The 16,767-nt window shown below is 45.3% G+C and overlaps 1 protein-coding gene across 1 annotated transcript in view; it reads right to left on the bottom strand.

The window, feature by feature from the left end:
- Positions 1-3,101: 3,101 nt before the first annotated feature.
- mnx2b (motor neuron and pancreas homeobox 2b) overlaps positions 3,102-16,767 on the bottom strand; it is a 14,527-nt gene continuing 861 nt past the window's right edge. The window contains exons 2-3 of the mRNA XM_042336183.1: positions 3,572-3,732; positions 3,102-3,374 (exon numbers count right to left, since the gene is read on the bottom strand). Coding sequence (XP_042192117.1) covers positions 3,102-3,374; positions 3,572-3,732 — 434 coding nt within the window. The remainder of the gene's footprint in view (positions 3,375-3,571; positions 3,733-16,767) is intronic.

The raw sequence follows: 16,767 nt of genomic DNA, 5'->3' as shown, positions 1-16,767 counted from the left end.
GGAGTCGAACCCAGGTCCTCTCGCTTGTGAGGCGAGCTCTCTAACCGCTTGCGCTATGGGACTCCATATTGACCATTCCCGCCCGGGGTCAAAGTGAAGCTAAACTTCCTGGATAGGTTATTGACATCTTAATGCTCTATTTGTCAGCCCGGAGTGAATTTCTGCACTTGAGGCTGTTGTACACCAAATCAAATACAATTATAACATCATTAAACGATTGGCGTTGCTGATGGCTGCCGGTCGCTCACCCCCTGGAGCCGGGAGAGGAGGCACGAGCTGGGGGGGGGGGGGGGATGTCTGTCTGCCTGGCTTCTCCGGCCCCCAAACACCCTCTGGAATTGACAGTGGCTCTTTCGTGTGAAGGAGTCCGGTAGTTCAGCAGATAGAGCGCTCACCTCACAAGCGAGAGGACCCGGGTTTGAATCCTGAGCAGGATAGGGCAAAACCTTGGGCACGTTTCCTTCATACGTGAGAGGGGGGAGGAGGGATGATAATGAACCTCACACAGACACATTGGGGGGGAGAGAGAGCAGGGGATTGGGATTAGAGAGCTCCCGTGGGGAGCGAGCCCCAGCGCAGTCCCTGTTACACACGAGTCAAAGCGGTTGTTCGAGAAGGGTAAATAGTTTGATGGCTTTAATCTGCCATTTACTGAACCTGTTACACATGAGCTATTGGTACAGATGCTTTCTGTGGTGTTTGCTGAATGGATCGATCAGATAAAGGTCAATGAAATTGATTGGATGAATGATGTTAATAAGATGGAGCGAGTGAGGACATGTCTGTCATGTTTGTTCCCCGTAGGAGGGGAGATAGTGTTCGGTGTGTGAGGGGGTGGGTGGGGGGAGTAGAATTATTTATAAATGCAAGGATTTGATATCGCATCTTATCACCTCATTGTGATGTCTCAAAGCGCTTCGCAGTAAAGTGTTTATTTTGTGGGCGAATCGCGGCAGCCAATTGCGCACAGCAGCGTCCCCACAAACAATTGTGGATTGAGTGATTTTTTTTAAGGGATTATTGCCCCCAGAAAGCGATCCACCAATCGACAAACAACCAGGTTCCTACTTACTGCTGGGGAAACAGCGTGGAGTAAGGAAACTTACCCAAGGGAATGGAAACCTGGGTCCTCTTGCTTGCGAGGCGAGCGAACTAACCACTAAACTACTACGGGACTTCACGAGTGAGTGAAGAGAGTGAGGAGAGAGCAGAGGTGTAAGAGTTATGTTAATGTAATCCCCGATCACAGAACACGACAGTGTTTAATAGTCACATTGAGAAGCACACCCAGCAGTAACTGTACAACAGCAGACAGACAGTACAGACAGACGCCTGAGACACATGTTCAAGGAGAATGGATGGTGTCCCCTGTCCATTCAGCAGAGATTCACACAAAACAGTGACATTCAGTGCACCCGAGAGGAGAGGAGGGATGTTAACCTCCTTGTTGGGGGTAGAAAGGGGCTGAGGGGGGGGGGGGGGGGGTGGGAGGAGTTCTTTACCCCTCCTCCTACCCATCCCACCCCAGCAACACCGTTTCTAAACACGCACCTGCACACACGCTTCTTCCACGCACTCCCTCACGCACACATTAAATTACGTAAACTCACAGAACAGAGACTGGCCGTTTGGCCCCAATTAGTCTGTGCTGGTGTTTATACTCCACATGAGCCTCGATCCCTCCTGGTCCCTCTCCCTCTCTCTCTCTCTCACACACGCACACACACACACACACCCACAGGTATGTACCACTCAAACACAACACAGCTTGCAAATACTGTCTCTCACGCACTCGCACAGAGACGTGCTATGCACACTCTCTCACATGCACACACACTCATTCTCTCTCACACACAGGCATGCACACACACTCTCTCTCGCACAGACACGCAAAGGTGTATACACACAAATAGACATACATACACACACTCTCCCTGTTCTCTCTCTCTTCCTTACGCTTTCTCTCACACATACTCTCAACCTCTCGCTTTCTTTCGCTCTGTCTCTTTCACACACACACACACACACAAGGGATGGGAAAGGGAAAGGTGTTGGTTCACAAATATCTATTATTTTACATATATATATATTTATATATTATATGAGAATTCACATTAAAACACAGAGAAAACAAAAATAAATTAAATACGTCCCAACAAGAACAACATAGTCTTGAGAAAGGCTCGGTGGTTGCCAGCGATGCTTTGTGTGGCTTTCTGCTGGGTTTGTTCGTGTTTTGGGGAGAAACATTCAGTCAGTTCCTCCATACAACCTCTCCTGCCCCGAAACCAAGTCAAATGTAAGACAGACCGGGGGACGGGGAGGGAGGGAGGGAGTTGTAACCTCCAGTAGGGTATGGAAGTGGGATGGGGAGAAAGGAAGTCGCACCACATTACATAGACCGTAGAGAGACCATCACTGAAACTAAAGTAAAAGTTTCTGACACATCCCCCAACTCTCCCCCTCTCCCTCCCTCTGCCCCTTCCCCTCACTCGTGTCCCACCCCTCCCTCGCCTTCACCTCCTCAACAACAACAACAAATTACATTTACAGTGCGCCTTTCACACCCTGGCACCTCCCAGCCTCTCGGATCTGCTCACTCCCCAACCCACTACCCGCTGCCTCCGCTCGACTGGCTCCTGCTTGTGCCTCATCCCCTCCATTCCACCATCGACGGTCGGGCTTTCACCCACTGCGCCCCAAAACTCTGTCCCTCTATCTCTCCGCCTTGCTCCCTCGTTCCCCATCTTCAGGTTGGGCCTGAAGAACTTCCTCTTCGATCAGTGCCTAAGGTCACCCCACCCCACCCCCTCCGGCTCGGGATCAGGCTCCGCCATTGTCAAGCTCTGTGACGCTGCCCTGTGTGAGGGGCGCTGTGTAAATGCAAGCTGTTGTTGTTGTTGTCCCAAGGCGCTGGACAGCCAGGGAATTGGACCTGAGCTGGGGGTTGGGATCAGGAGGGGTGGAGGGCAGGAGGGTGGGGGTAGGTGGGTGACCGAAGGCGCGGTCGATTGAAGAAGAGGGTCTTTGAAGGAGGCGAGGGAGCTTGGAGGATGGAGGTTCCACCTCAACGTATAAAATGTCACAGTCTGCCGGAGAATTCACAACGCGGAGACAATCTTCCCGTCGCTCCGGATGATGTCGTCCTCGGAGCAGGAGGTGCTGGAGCTGTAGGGAAGCTCAGGGCTGTGTTTGTGAAAGTCCGGGGTGTGGGTGTGGAAGTTGGGGCTCTGGGACTCCGGCCTGCTCTCCCCGCTCCCTGCCTTGTCCACGTACTTCCCAGGACGCTGTTTCTCCACCTCCTGGGCTGCCAGCTCCTTGGCTTTCCGGCTACGCTTCCATTTCATCCGCCTGTTCTGGAACCAGATTTTCACCTGAGGAGAGAGAGGAACGAGCGCAGTGCGTGAGTGCAGGTGGAGAGGATCTGACACATGAAGGTCAAATGCAAAGATTTTTTCTATAGCTCTCCTCTCGACTGGAGCTAGGGCCTGGATGATGGGAGGGAGGGAGGGAGGGAGAGAAAGAGGGAGAGAGAGGGGGAGCGAGAGGAAGGCGTCTCTGTATTGCCTACCTGAGTTTCAGTCAGCATGAGGGAAGTGGCCACTTCAAAGCGTTTTGGCCGTGACAGATACTTGTTGAGTTTGAACTGGTTTTCGAGCTCCAGGAGCTGTTGGCTGGTGAAGGCTGTGCGCGGGCGCCGGCATTTCCCCATCAGCCCCGACTGTGGCTGCACTGGGAAACAAAACAGACAAACGTGTATATTTACACAGGGCAACAATTGATACAGCGACTGGAATGTCTCATCCCGCGGTAACTGAACGTGGAGCCCTGCAGCCTCGCAAGCGAGAGGCCCCGGGTTCGATTCCCGGGCAGGTCAGGGCGAAACCTTAGGCGAGTTTCCTCACTACACGCACGCACACACACACACACACGCGCCTCTGTCTACCAGCAGTAAATTAGAGCCCGGTGGAATGATGGATCAATTTCCGGGGGTAATAATCCCTCCAGTAAAAATCCACGACTGTTTGTGGGGACGTCGCTGCTGTGGGCAATTGGCCGCCGCGTTACGCCGGCAAAAGACACGGTCACTCCCCTTCGCGGTGTATCCCGTGAAGCCCTTTGAGACGTCTCGACGACGTGATAGGAGTCCCAAGGAATCCCACCAACCACCACTGGAGGGTGTAAATGCCCAATTGCCAGCGGTGCGGTGGTTGATGGGTTGAATGGTCTGTTCCTCCGTTGCGTAAAACGTTATGATTCTATGATTGATGTCATTGCACTTCTCTGACATTACGTGAGTAACACCCCTGCAGACAATAAAGTAATGAAGGGGGTTGGGAAGAGTTGTAGCCGGCGTCATTCTGACAGCAGGACTAACTTGAGCGCTTGGCAAAGACTGGGGAGAAAAAGGACTGAAAACATTAATTTTTCAAAACAATAAATTGGTCATTCAATCCCAGGCTGTTTGTGGGACACTGCTGTGCACCACTGACCTCCGCATTTCACCCTCAAGACATACAGTCAGTTCAGTTTACAGTGAAGCCTTTGAAGTGCTTTCAGACGTCTCAAAGACCATAAGCTTCTGTATCGAATGGGGGGACTATTATTATTAATGAAACAATCCCCGCACTTAATTTGGTTATGTACGATGCTGAAATGTCTCAACACACTTCCCAGGGAGTTGCTGTGTAAGGGTAATCACGGTATACTCATAGGCAAACACGTCTGCTTATAGAGTGAGCTCAAAGTCCCCCAGGCAGGGGCTCAAACCCACAGTCTCCTCCCCCGAGACAGGAGCGCGAGGGTCTGAGACTTTTAACGGTCAGCTTTGGCCGCGATCTTTGGCTGAGATTACAAATAGCCATTTCTATCAGAAAATCCGAGAGAGAGATTCCACAGGAAAATCCAGGTTGAAATTGACTTTCTGGATCTCGGCGACACCTTCGCTTCTCTCCTATCACATTCCGGGATCTAGTTCCTGTCTGAGCGAAGTTGTAAGCTTCTGGCAAGCGAGAGGACCTGGGTTCGATTCCTGGATAAGTCAGGGAGAAGAAACCTTAGGCAAGTTTCCCTTCCTCCGCACATCTGTGTTTACCACTAGAAAGTAGGAACCCGGTTGTTAGTTGATTTGGCAGATTGTTTTCCGGGGGTAATAATCCCTCCAAAAAACACGTGGTCACTCAATCCACGACTGCTTGTGGGGATAGTGCTGTGCGCAATTGTCTGCCGCGTTTCGCCCACAAAATACACAGTCACTCCACTTTACTGTATATTCTGTGAGGCGCTTTGAGACGTCTCAACAACGTGATAAACAGCTATATCAAATGCAACGATTATTATTGCAAGGATTATTATTATCTCCTTGCGAACCTGCAAAATTCCACCCAATCGCAGCCTGGAGACCCCAAAAGTCCTCCCGGTCTCAGCATGCGGACCATTTTTCTCCCCTTCTTAAAATGTAAGATGGTGCCACAACCCCAGAAATGTTTAAATTCAGTCTGAATCAGATTTCTGTTTGATACACACGCTCCTGTTAACTCTTCGCTCCGAGGAAAAAGGACTCAGTGATGAGTTATCAGGAGTAGCGAGTTAGGCATATGTATAATAATAATAATAATAATAATGCTCCTTACGTTTGATCACATCGTTCAGATGTCTCAAAGCGCTTCACAGGATATGCTGTAAAGTGGAGTGACTGAGGGTGAAACACGGGTTCAATTGCGCACAACAGTGTCCCACAAACAGCCGTGGATTGAGTGATCAAATTTTGTATATATATATATATACACACACACATTTATAAATGTATAAATATATATAAATATTGACAGCACAATGACTTAAGTGGTCATGACAAGTTAAGAGAGGTTCAAGTCATCAGGGGTTTACCATATATATTAGACATGTAAAATAATAATAATAAATCTTACATTTGAAATAAGCGCTTTATGGTGTTGTCAAGGCGTCTCAGAGCGCGTCACAGGATATACTGTAAAGTGGAATGACGGTGTAATTTGTTGGTGAAAATGTTTTTATTTTGATATTTTTCCTTTACTTATATTCATTAATTCCCTTTTAAAAGCTACTCTATGGCCTGGACTTTAAGGGTTATTTAGTGGCTAAAATTGCACAGTTTAAAACAGGCTTCAACTCCAGTCTTACTCTTCCTCTGGTCACCCTCTCTGTTATTTTCCTTTCAGTCAATTCCTTACCCAATGTAATCTGCTTTATTATTGAATATTACTGGTCTATTATATATCGTTGTTAAATATATGCTTTTTACCCGCATATTTTTTGGACAATACAAAAGGTAGAATGTGTTTTTTTCTGTACAAGTGGAGAGAGAGAGAGAGAGAGAGAGGTGTTTAAACTTAAAATGACTAAATATAACATGTTTTAAACGCGCTTATAAACTGTTCTCACGGTATTCGTTCGGTGTCAGTTGTGAGTCAATATTTTCTAAGCAATTAATGTGGCAAGTCAGGCATCAATCTAGATTTCTGGAGGTTTTTCGGCTGCTTTAAGAAAAACAGGCGACTGGAGTTAGCTATTCTTAATTTGAAAAAAATATTGAATTGCGTGTTTTTTTGAAAGACACTTTAATGTTATTTTAGTGTAAATAAGAGGCTTTGAAGTGGACACAGACTGTGTGAAACATCCCAGTGTGTGTGTGTGTGTGTGTTACACTCTCCAGACTCGCACACGGTTTTGATGCGGGCAATTTGGGGAGAAAATAGCGCAATTTTCGCAAAGGATTTTCGCTAAATTTTCGTAGTCGTCGACGTCTTTTCGCTTAAAGACTCGCATTCTTTCACCTAAAGAAAGTTGAAGGTCGGTGCAAATTCGTGTTATTATTGAATATTACGACAATATCAAGTGGTTTATTTTATATATGTAATATTTTAATTATATAGTGCTATTATTGCTTCTTTGGGGAGTTGAGAGATTTGATTAAACACAATTTAAATGAATTTTTTTATTGGATCTCGTTTTAAAACAGCAATATTTTTCGGTTCTTTCTGAAATAAGGATTAGATACAGATATTTTTATGCACTTATATTTATCTATAAACTAAAGAAGAACCCAAACATTCGCTGAGTTCCCCAGTTTTATACCCACACTTTAGACAGTAGTTTTCGCTATTTGAGCGGCGAAAGGTTCATTTTAAAACATTTCAGGACAAAGAGAAACCGCTTCGAAAGTGATATTTTTTCGGGCAAAAAAAATATGGGATTTAAGAGAATTTTAAAAGTGTTTTTTTTTATTGATAAAAAGGGTGTTTTTTCCAATGCAAACGGTACAATAAATAAATGTGTGTATTTGTGTCTGTGTCTATCTGTCTCTCTGTGTGTCAGTGTCTGTGTGACTGTGTGTGTGCGGCTGTCTCTATGTCAGTGTCTGTGTGTCTGTGTGTGTGCGGCTGTCTCTCTGTGTGTCAGTATATGTGTGTCTCTGTGTGTGTCTGTGTATGTCTCTTTCTGCGTCTATGTGTCTGTCTCTCTGTGTGTCGGTGTCTGTGTGTCTGTCTCTCTGTGTGTCGGTGTCTGTGGGTCTGTCTCTCTGTGTGTCGGTGTCTGTGTGTCAGTGTGTGTCTGTCTCTCTGTGTGTCTGTGTGCCTGTGTGTGTGCGTCTGTGTGTGTGTGTGTGTGTGTGTCTGTGTGTGTGTGTGTGTCTGTCTCCGTGTGTGTGTGTGTAAAATGGAGATACAGTATTTATTTGTCCATTTCACCTATTTATTTATTTATTCTGTGTCACAGACGCTGCTAATGACTCCCCTGTGGGCACTGACTGGGGGGAGCCTTGGGTACAGCCACACACTGTGCTGACACCCACTCACCCACTCACTCACTCACTCACCCACTCACTCACTCACCCACACACCCACCCACCCACCCACTCACCCACACACTCACCCACACACCCACTCACCCACTCACTCACCCACACACCCACCCACACTCACTCACTCACTCACTCACCCACACACTCACCCACTCACTCACTCACTCACCCACACACTCACCCACTCACCCACACACTCACCCACACACTCACCCACACACCCACCCACACACTCACCCACTCACTCACCCACTCACTCACCCACTCACTCACTCACTCACCCACTCACTCACCCACTCACCCACTCACTCACCCACTCACCAGAGGTTTTATGTTGTTTTTGCTGGTCAGACATGTGTGGGTATCTGGTCAGTAATACTGTGTTTTGTGGGCGCACACACTCACTCATAGTCACACTCACTCACTCACAGTCACTCACACTCACACTCACTCACTCACACTCACTCACACTCACACACACTCACTCACACTCACTCACTCACAGTCACTCACTCACTCACACTCACTCACTCACAGTCACTCACACTCACTCACTCACACTCACACACTCACACTCACTCACTCCACAACCGCTCATCAAATTCATAATATTTAATTAATTGAATTGGTTGGAAAGGTTCGGGAAAAGAGGGAATTCGACGATCGGGTTTTAAAACAGCAATAGTTTCCAAGTGATTTTTTTTTAAAAAAATTAAATAAAACGGTTTCATCGAATTCAATCACTGTTTTTTGTTTCCAGTGAGAAAAATTAAATTCAGCGGCTGTTTCACCCCAAAACAGTGTGTGTGTTCTCTCTCTCTCTCTCTGATACCTATTACTTTCGATCACTTTCGCTAAACTACGTGTCCTTATTTATAATATACATTATATAATCTACATTTCATCGCTCTGTGTGTTTTTTTCGCTTTGCCACCACTTTTTTATGCTGTCTCGAATTTCTAAATATATATATATCCATAGATATATATATTTAATGCGCAATTAGCGAATTCCTAAAGCAGGTGTTTCTGAAAGGCGTTTCAAATTCTAAATAAATGCACAAACCGCTGATTGATTCCCTTTTTTGGGGGCCATTCTCTCTCTTTTTACCCCCCCCACCCCAAAAAAAAAAAAAACTCAAATTCTGAGCAAAACGATCCCTGCACGGAAAATAACTAATATTTTTCATTAATTTCTCGCAATTGTGCAGTTGGTGAAATCGACACAAGTGTAAAGTCGGTTGTTTCTGTACTGACTGTAATTCTGTCTATACTGTGTGTGAGTGAGTGTGTGTGAGTGAGTGAGTGAGTGAGTGAGTGAGTGAGTGAGTGTGTGAGTGTGTGAGTGTGTGTGTGGGGGGGTTGGAGGGGCGATAATCTGCGATATTTCTAACCGGATTTCTTAAAAGTATCGAATTGCTAAATATATATTTTTTTAAAAATGAGCGTTTATCGAAACTCCAAACGGATTTTTCTCAAACGCGCAATTGGCGAATTTCTAACCAGAGATTCCTTCAAAGTACTGACTTTCCTGAGCGGATTCTTCTTGTAAATGTGCCATGAGCGAATTTTCGAACACGTTCGTTTATTTTATGCGCAATGGGCGGATTTCTAAGCAGATTTCTTACATCGGATTTCCAAAATGTCCAACTATCGCATTTCTGGACGGATTTTTTTTTTTTTCTTTTTAAAAATGCGCAGTTCACGAATTTCCGAAGAGATTTCTCAAAATGTGCAATTAGCGAATTTCTGAAACGCCCGAACAGTCTTTCCTTTCGCCCGTGAGGGGGTGTCACGGGTCCCGGTAGCTGCACATCGCTCATTTTAGCGAACTGCGAGAGGGAGGGAGGAGGGAAGGCATTTCGAAGGAGAAAAAAGTTTCCTTTTCTGCTAATTTTAACGTTCACGGAAAAAATCCGCGACTTTCATTTTACAGAGACCTCCTGAGGCACAATAAAAAATAATAGTCACTGCGTTTGATGTGGCGTCTTATCACAGGAGGGATACAAAGATCATATCAAATGCGAGAATTATTATTATTATTATTATTATTATTATAAGCTGAACTCCCAAACTGATTAAAATTAAAATTAAAAAAAGCAATAAATAAGAGAATTCTGCTTAGATCTGCCTTCCTCCCCCCCCCCCCCCCCATAAAATTGTGCTAAGGAAACATCTGTGTGGATCTCTGTTCACGAACCCCACTTGCACACCAAATCCACAACCAAATACTTGCACTAACAGGGACACACACTTACTCGGACACACACTCACACTGACAGGTACACACTCTCACACACACACACTCACACAATCTCCAACTCTCATACATACACACACACACATACATGTACACATGCAGTTGCACACTCAGACACCCAAACATAATGACTCAATTACTCTCCTCCAAATTTACACCACCACACATTCAACAAGTGCACACTTGTGCTCAGCAAAACACACACACACACACGCGCGCGCGCGCGCGCGCACGAGTCCAAGTGTCACACACTCACACTGAGCTGTGATGGATTTCAGATGACCAGAAAAAAAAACCCCCACAAACATTATATAAGATATAAGATGTCCCTGAGGGTGAAGGCCTGATTCCTGATTCACTGTAACCCGTGTGTTGAGTCCGACTGTGTGTGTGTGTGTGTGTGTGTGTCTGTTCAGCTGTTAGTAGAAGACAGAGAGAGTTGTTAAGATTGGTCACTCACTTCATTACTGTTTGTGGGACATTGCAAATTGGCCCCTGCATTAGTCTACAATTTACACAGTCACTACACTTTACAGTAAATCCCTTTACGGTATGTGCTGTGAAGCGCTTTGAGACGTCCCCTCCACGCGAAAGGTCTACAAACCAATACAATGATAATGATTATCATCATTATTATCAAATTACAAAGATTATTATTGTGAATGTTCTCAATGGAGAGGAAAATCAGGACTTGCACAGAGGCAAAAACAATCCATAAAATATCACCAGCAGTGAAGACACAATCAAATAACCAACAAACTCCGCAAATAATAATAACCTTGCATTTGATATAGCGCCTCAAAGCGCTTCACGGGATATACTGTAAAGTGGAGTGACTGTGTATTCTGTGGGTGAAGCACAGCAGCCAATTGCACACAGCAGCGTCCCCACAGACAGTCGTGGGTTGAGTGACCACATTATTTTTGATTCATTCACCACGAACACTCGATTCCTGTGTGTGTGTGTGTTTTTTTAAACAAAAGCGCACAATAAACCTGGCATTTAACAATAATAATCCTTGCATTTGATATAGCGCTTTTCACGCCTTCGAGACGTCCCCAAAGCGCTTCACAGAATATACTGTAAAGTGAATTGACTGTATATTTGTGGGCGAAACGTGATACCACAATCAGCATATTAAACATGTGCACAGCTAATTGGGGTCAAGGGCAGACAGTATTTTTTAGGCAAATCTGACAGCAAATTGAGTACATCAATGGCCAACTCGTAGGCAGCGGGAAAATAGCGTTTATCTGGAGGATTACCGGGCAGGACATTGGGAGAAACTCTTTCCTGTCGTGTCATAAGAACATCAGAATTTGCTGACAAAAGAAGCTCAAGGTCCATCTTGTTCAGCTTCCAACTATCCTGGCAGTCGCTCGACATGTCCTGTCCCAAACTATTCACTGTATCCGAGATATTATTTTTTTTTATATAGCAGAAATCTGTCTAATTTGTTCTTGAGACAAACAACATTTTCTGCTTTCGTGTTATATGAAACATGCTTGGTAAAAAAAAAAAAAAAATTTCAATTTCCCTCAAATGTTGATTGAGGAATCTCAAAGCGCTTCACAGACTATACTGTGAAGTGAATTGGTTGTGTATTTTGTGGGTGAAACTCAGCCCATCGCAAACGACTGGGATTCACCAAACTTGCACAGATTAGTGTCTGACGGGCAGAGACTTGAAGCAATTTGGGGGATCAGTCTTCAAAGCTTTGTGGTATTTATCTATTGATCTGACAACGATTTCACATCAGATAATGTGGAGGCCCTGGTTTTGGAATCGATTGTTTTGCATTAGACCGACATTCTCCAATTTTTCAATCCTACCTCCCCCCTCCCACCCACCCCTACCCCCTTCATATCATCCTCATCGCCATCATCCTGATGTGAGTCGCTCTGGGTATAACAAGGATTGTGAAGACGTGGGATGGCAGGGGTTGAATTCAAATCAATACAGTGAAAGCAGCTGTTACCACACATCCGGCAAAAAGAAAAACTGATTAAAAACTGAGATGTTTCTATTATCTGATCACCCACCACTTGTGTCCTCTCTACCCCCCCCCCACCCCCCCACTTCCCTCCCACCATCATCATGAAGGCAATTATAAGACAGTGGGGGAAACAAGTTTAATAATAGTAATCTTTAATAATAAAATAATTTAATAATAATAATTTAATAATAATATTTTTTGATAAAAGGTTTAATAATAATTAAACCTTTAATAATAATAATCTTTGCATGTGACATAGCGCCTAATCATGTGGTCGAGACATCTCCAAGCGCTTCACAGGGTAAAGTGTAGTGACTGTGTGCTTTGTGTGTGAAATGCAGCAGCCAATAGCACATAGCAGTGCCCACAAACAGTCCTTATTTTTGCGGGGAGGGATTATTACCTCGGAAAAACAATCGATTAACCACCAGGTTCCTACGTACTGCTGGTGAACAGAGGCGTGTGTGTGGAGTAAGGTTTTTCCCTGACCCGCCCGGGAACAGAACCCGGGTCCTCTCTTTCTGTACAATTGAGATTTGTACATTTGAAATCTGGGGCAGTTTTTCACCCAAAATCCAGTGGGAATCTCTCTCTCCCTCCCCCAAAAGGCTGGGGACTATGGCTGGATCCAGTCACCTTTCAAGACTGAGGTGGATATATGTTTGTCAGGTCGGGGGATCAAGGGGATAGGGGGCAAAGGCGGGTAATTGGAGTTGAGGTACAGATCAGCCGGGATCTGAAGGAATGTCGGAATAGGCTTCATTTGGTGGTGGGGGGTTGGGGAGGGGAGATATTTAAATTATGGGGTGGGGGGGCAGAAGTCACAATTGATGTCAAGAGTGTTTCAGATTGGGTTTACAAAGCATTCCCTATAAATGACCACCATAAAGATAGCTTGATCCAGGCTTAATCCCAATTCCTGATCCAATTGTAAATTGCTTAAAGCGACAGATTGAGTTGCTACATTACCATCTGAGATTTCAGGCCAACTCTCTGATCAAACGGGGCTCGTTGAAAGGAAAGAAAAAGGGTGATTTTTTTTAACCCCCCACCCTTTGCAGCTGTGCACATTTCGCTCCAGATACAAATCAGTCGTTCACTTCACGGCTGGTTTTGTGGGATTTTGCTGTGTGCGCAACTTGGTCGCTACGTTCACACACAAGAAATATACAGTCAGTGCACACTTCTTTATCAGAATAATCTTTGCATTTGATGCAGCACCTTATCACGTCATTGAGACGTCTCAAAGGGCTTCACAGAAAATATCGCACAAATACACTGTCACTCCATTTCACAGTATATTCTGCGTGAGTTTCGAGACTTCTTTGCAACAGGATAAGGCACTATACTACATGTAAGGTCTATTATTATAATAAAGTGTAGTAACTGCGTATTGTGTAGGAGGCCCTGTAGTTCAGTGGTTACAGCCCTCCCTCGCAATAGATTTGATTCCCGGTAGGGCTAAACAAGTTTGCTCACACCTCTGTTTAACCCCGGTTGTTAATCGATTGGTGGATCACTTTTCTGGGGGTAAATAATTCCTTCCAAAAAAAACAATAATAAATTGGTCACTAATTTATTTGTGGGGACGCTGCTGTGCACAATCGTTTGTGCCGCGTTTCGCCCACAAAGTCAATTCACTTTACAGTATATTCTGGGAAGAGCTTTGAGACGTCTCAACGACGTGATAAGGCGCTCTATCAAACATCTCTGTGCCCTCTCTCGCCCCCATCTCAGTCTCCCTCATACTTTTTCTCCATCTCTTCCTCTCTCGCGTACACTTACTTTCTCTGTCTCTCACTCCCCACAATACTTGCACTCACGCCTCTCCACTTCTCCCACACGATTTCTACTTTAGTCTCACTCTTACCCCCTACCCCCCCTCCCAGTCCGCCGCTTCCCCTCACCCCCACACTCAGTTCTGGGAACTTTGCCCTTACAAACCCCTTTATCCCGAGCCTCCTCTCCCCCCCCCCCCCTCAACACACACACACACAACACACACACAACATACTGAACTGTGCTCAAAGGAGCTATGAAAGCACACGTAAACTTAAGTCAAAAACAATTCCTGCAAAGTGTCAGATATCCCTCTTCTCCCCCTTTCCCCCTCACCCCCCCCCCTCCCCCCCCCTCTCCCCTCACTTCCTCCCCCCTCTCCCCTCACTTCCTCACCCCCTCTCCCCCTCACTTCCTCACCCCCTCTCCCCCTCACTTCCTCACCCCCTCTCCCCCTCACTTCCTCACCCCCTCTCCCCCTCACTTCCTCTCCCCCTCTCCCCCTCACTTCCTCTCCCCCTCTCCCCCTCACTTCCTCCCCCTCTCCCCTCACTTCCTCACCCCCTCTCCCCCTCACTTCCTCACCCCCTCTCCCCCTCACTTCCTCACCCCCTCTCCCCCTCACTTCCTCACCCCCTCTCCCCCTCACTTCCTCACCCCTCTCCCCCTCACTTCCTCACCCCTCTCCCCCTCACTTCCTCACCCCTCTCCCCCTCACTTCCTCACCCCCTCTCCCCCTCACTTCCTCACCCCCTCTCCCCCTCACTTCCTCACCCCTCTCCCCCTCACTTCCTCACCCCCTCTCCCCCTCACTTCCTCACCCCCTCTCCCCCTCACTTCCTCACCCCCTCTCCCCCTCACTTCCTCTCCCCCTCTCCCCCTCACTTCCTCACCCCCTCTCCCCCTCACTTCCTCTCCCCCTCACTTCCTCACCCCCTCACTTCCTCACCCCCTCTCCCCCTCACTTCCTCTCCCCCTCACTTCCTCACCCCCTCACTTCCTCCCCCCTCTCCCCCTCACTTCCTCTCCCCCTCTCCCCCTCCAGGCGGGAATTTTAAAAATCGTACAAGCGAAGAGCAATTGCTATTCGTCCACAAAATGCACAGTCACTCCACCTCACAATACGATCTGTGAGCACTTTGAGACATCTCGACGACATGATAAGGCGCTGTACCAAATGTGGGATTATTATTATCATCGTCGGATGAGGACAACAGTTTACTCGCACAATAAACCGCGCTTTATTCTGTTTGAAAACTGCTTCCGATAAACGGTTTGCACTCATTTTTTATTTATGAGTGATAAGTTTATAAGGCCCAACAATAATCAATAATAATCCTCGCATTTGATAGAGCGCCGCCTTATCACGTCGTTCAGACGTCTCAAAGCGCTTCACAGAATATACTGTAAAGTGCAGTGACTGTATTTTGTGGGCGAAACACAGCAGCCAATTTGCACGCAACAGTGTCCCACAAACAGTCGTGGATTGAGTGACCACAGAATTTTATACTGCAAAGTGTAGTGACTGTATATGTTGTGTCCTGTACATCCTTGGATTCCAACTCTTCTCACTGTTAGTTTAAGTAAGGATTATCGATGAAACATGACTAGTTACAAACTGAAAACAATTCTGATTTTTCTTCCCTCAAACTGCGGTTAATTGTTTCACACACCTCTGTATCTCATTCTTTTCTACATTTGTTAATTTCAGAATATTTTTCTCTGTCCTCTCTCTCTGTGTGTATGTCTGTTTCTCTGTGTTTGTTTGTGTGTCTCTGTCTGTTTACCTCTCTCTCTCTCTCTCTCTCTCTCTCTCTCGCCCCCTGGGTCTGTCTGTTTCTCTCTCTGTCTCTCTTTTTCTGTATTTTACACACAAACTTAAGTTTCCTGGAAATGTTTGGCATTATTTGTTCTCACTCTGTGACTTCCGCACACTCGCTAAACATTTAGCGAATTAATAATAATAATAATAATAATAATGACAATAAAAATACCAAATCAAACCGAGGGGGAAAAGTCTGCAAACATGACAACATGTATACTAACAAATAAACAATTTGCTTGGATATTAACTGTATAATAAAATCAGGCTATTATTAATACATATGCTAAATAAAAATAAACTTCATATGTCCTAGAGATGGTCATTTCAATGCGTGGACCTTCCAGAAAGTTAAACCCACGGTTCATGTATTAATTTTACAATCTTAATAGATTTGTTCATAATAAGAATATATTTTTTTCCTGAAATTAACAAATCCATTCGTGGGTTTAAAGCTTTGAACCTGTGTTCACGAATACATGATCGAAATAACTAATTACTAATAGTAATGATAATCCTTGCACTTGACATAGCGCCTTATCACGTCCTTGAGATAATTTAAATAACATTTTTTTTTCGCGTTCAAAAATACTACAAGTATTTTGCGTTCGTGAACCCGCGTTGTGAATGCGAAATAAAGTTATTGAATTAAATTATTTGATCATTTAGTTCACGATGACGGGGGCACGAAGGCCAAACAAATATATTCCGACACTGACAGAGTGCAAAAGAAAAGCTTTGAATGAATGCAAAACAAAAGTTATTTAATTTTTAATCAGGAAACTATTTCATTCGCTATTTAGTTCATGAATCTGAAATGAACACAGCAACGTTTTTCTGATTTATAAATGGGGGAAAAAAAAGCTGAATACCAGTAATTTTTCTAACAAACCGACTAAAAAGAGGCAATGAAACTGCAACGGAGGAAAGTGGTTTAGTGTAAAAAAAAACGAAATAATAGATATTTAATTCGTTTAAAATAGAAAAACACACCGAAAAAAAGGTGTGTGTGTGAGGGGTGGGGGGCGGTGGGGGGAATAAAATTGCAATGGGGGGGGGGGGGGTGTG

This window comes from Callorhinchus milii, unplaced genomic scaffold (genome assembly GCF_018977255.1).
Source record: "Callorhinchus milii isolate IMCB2004 unplaced genomic scaffold, IMCB_Cmil_1.0 Scaffold6, whole genome shotgun sequence".
In the NCBI taxonomy this organism is placed as follows: domain Eukaryota; kingdom Metazoa; phylum Chordata; class Chondrichthyes; order Chimaeriformes; family Callorhinchidae; genus Callorhinchus; species Callorhinchus milii.
The sequence above is the reverse complement of the archived record's forward strand: the minus strand, read 5'-3'. Positions and strand labels throughout refer to the sequence as shown.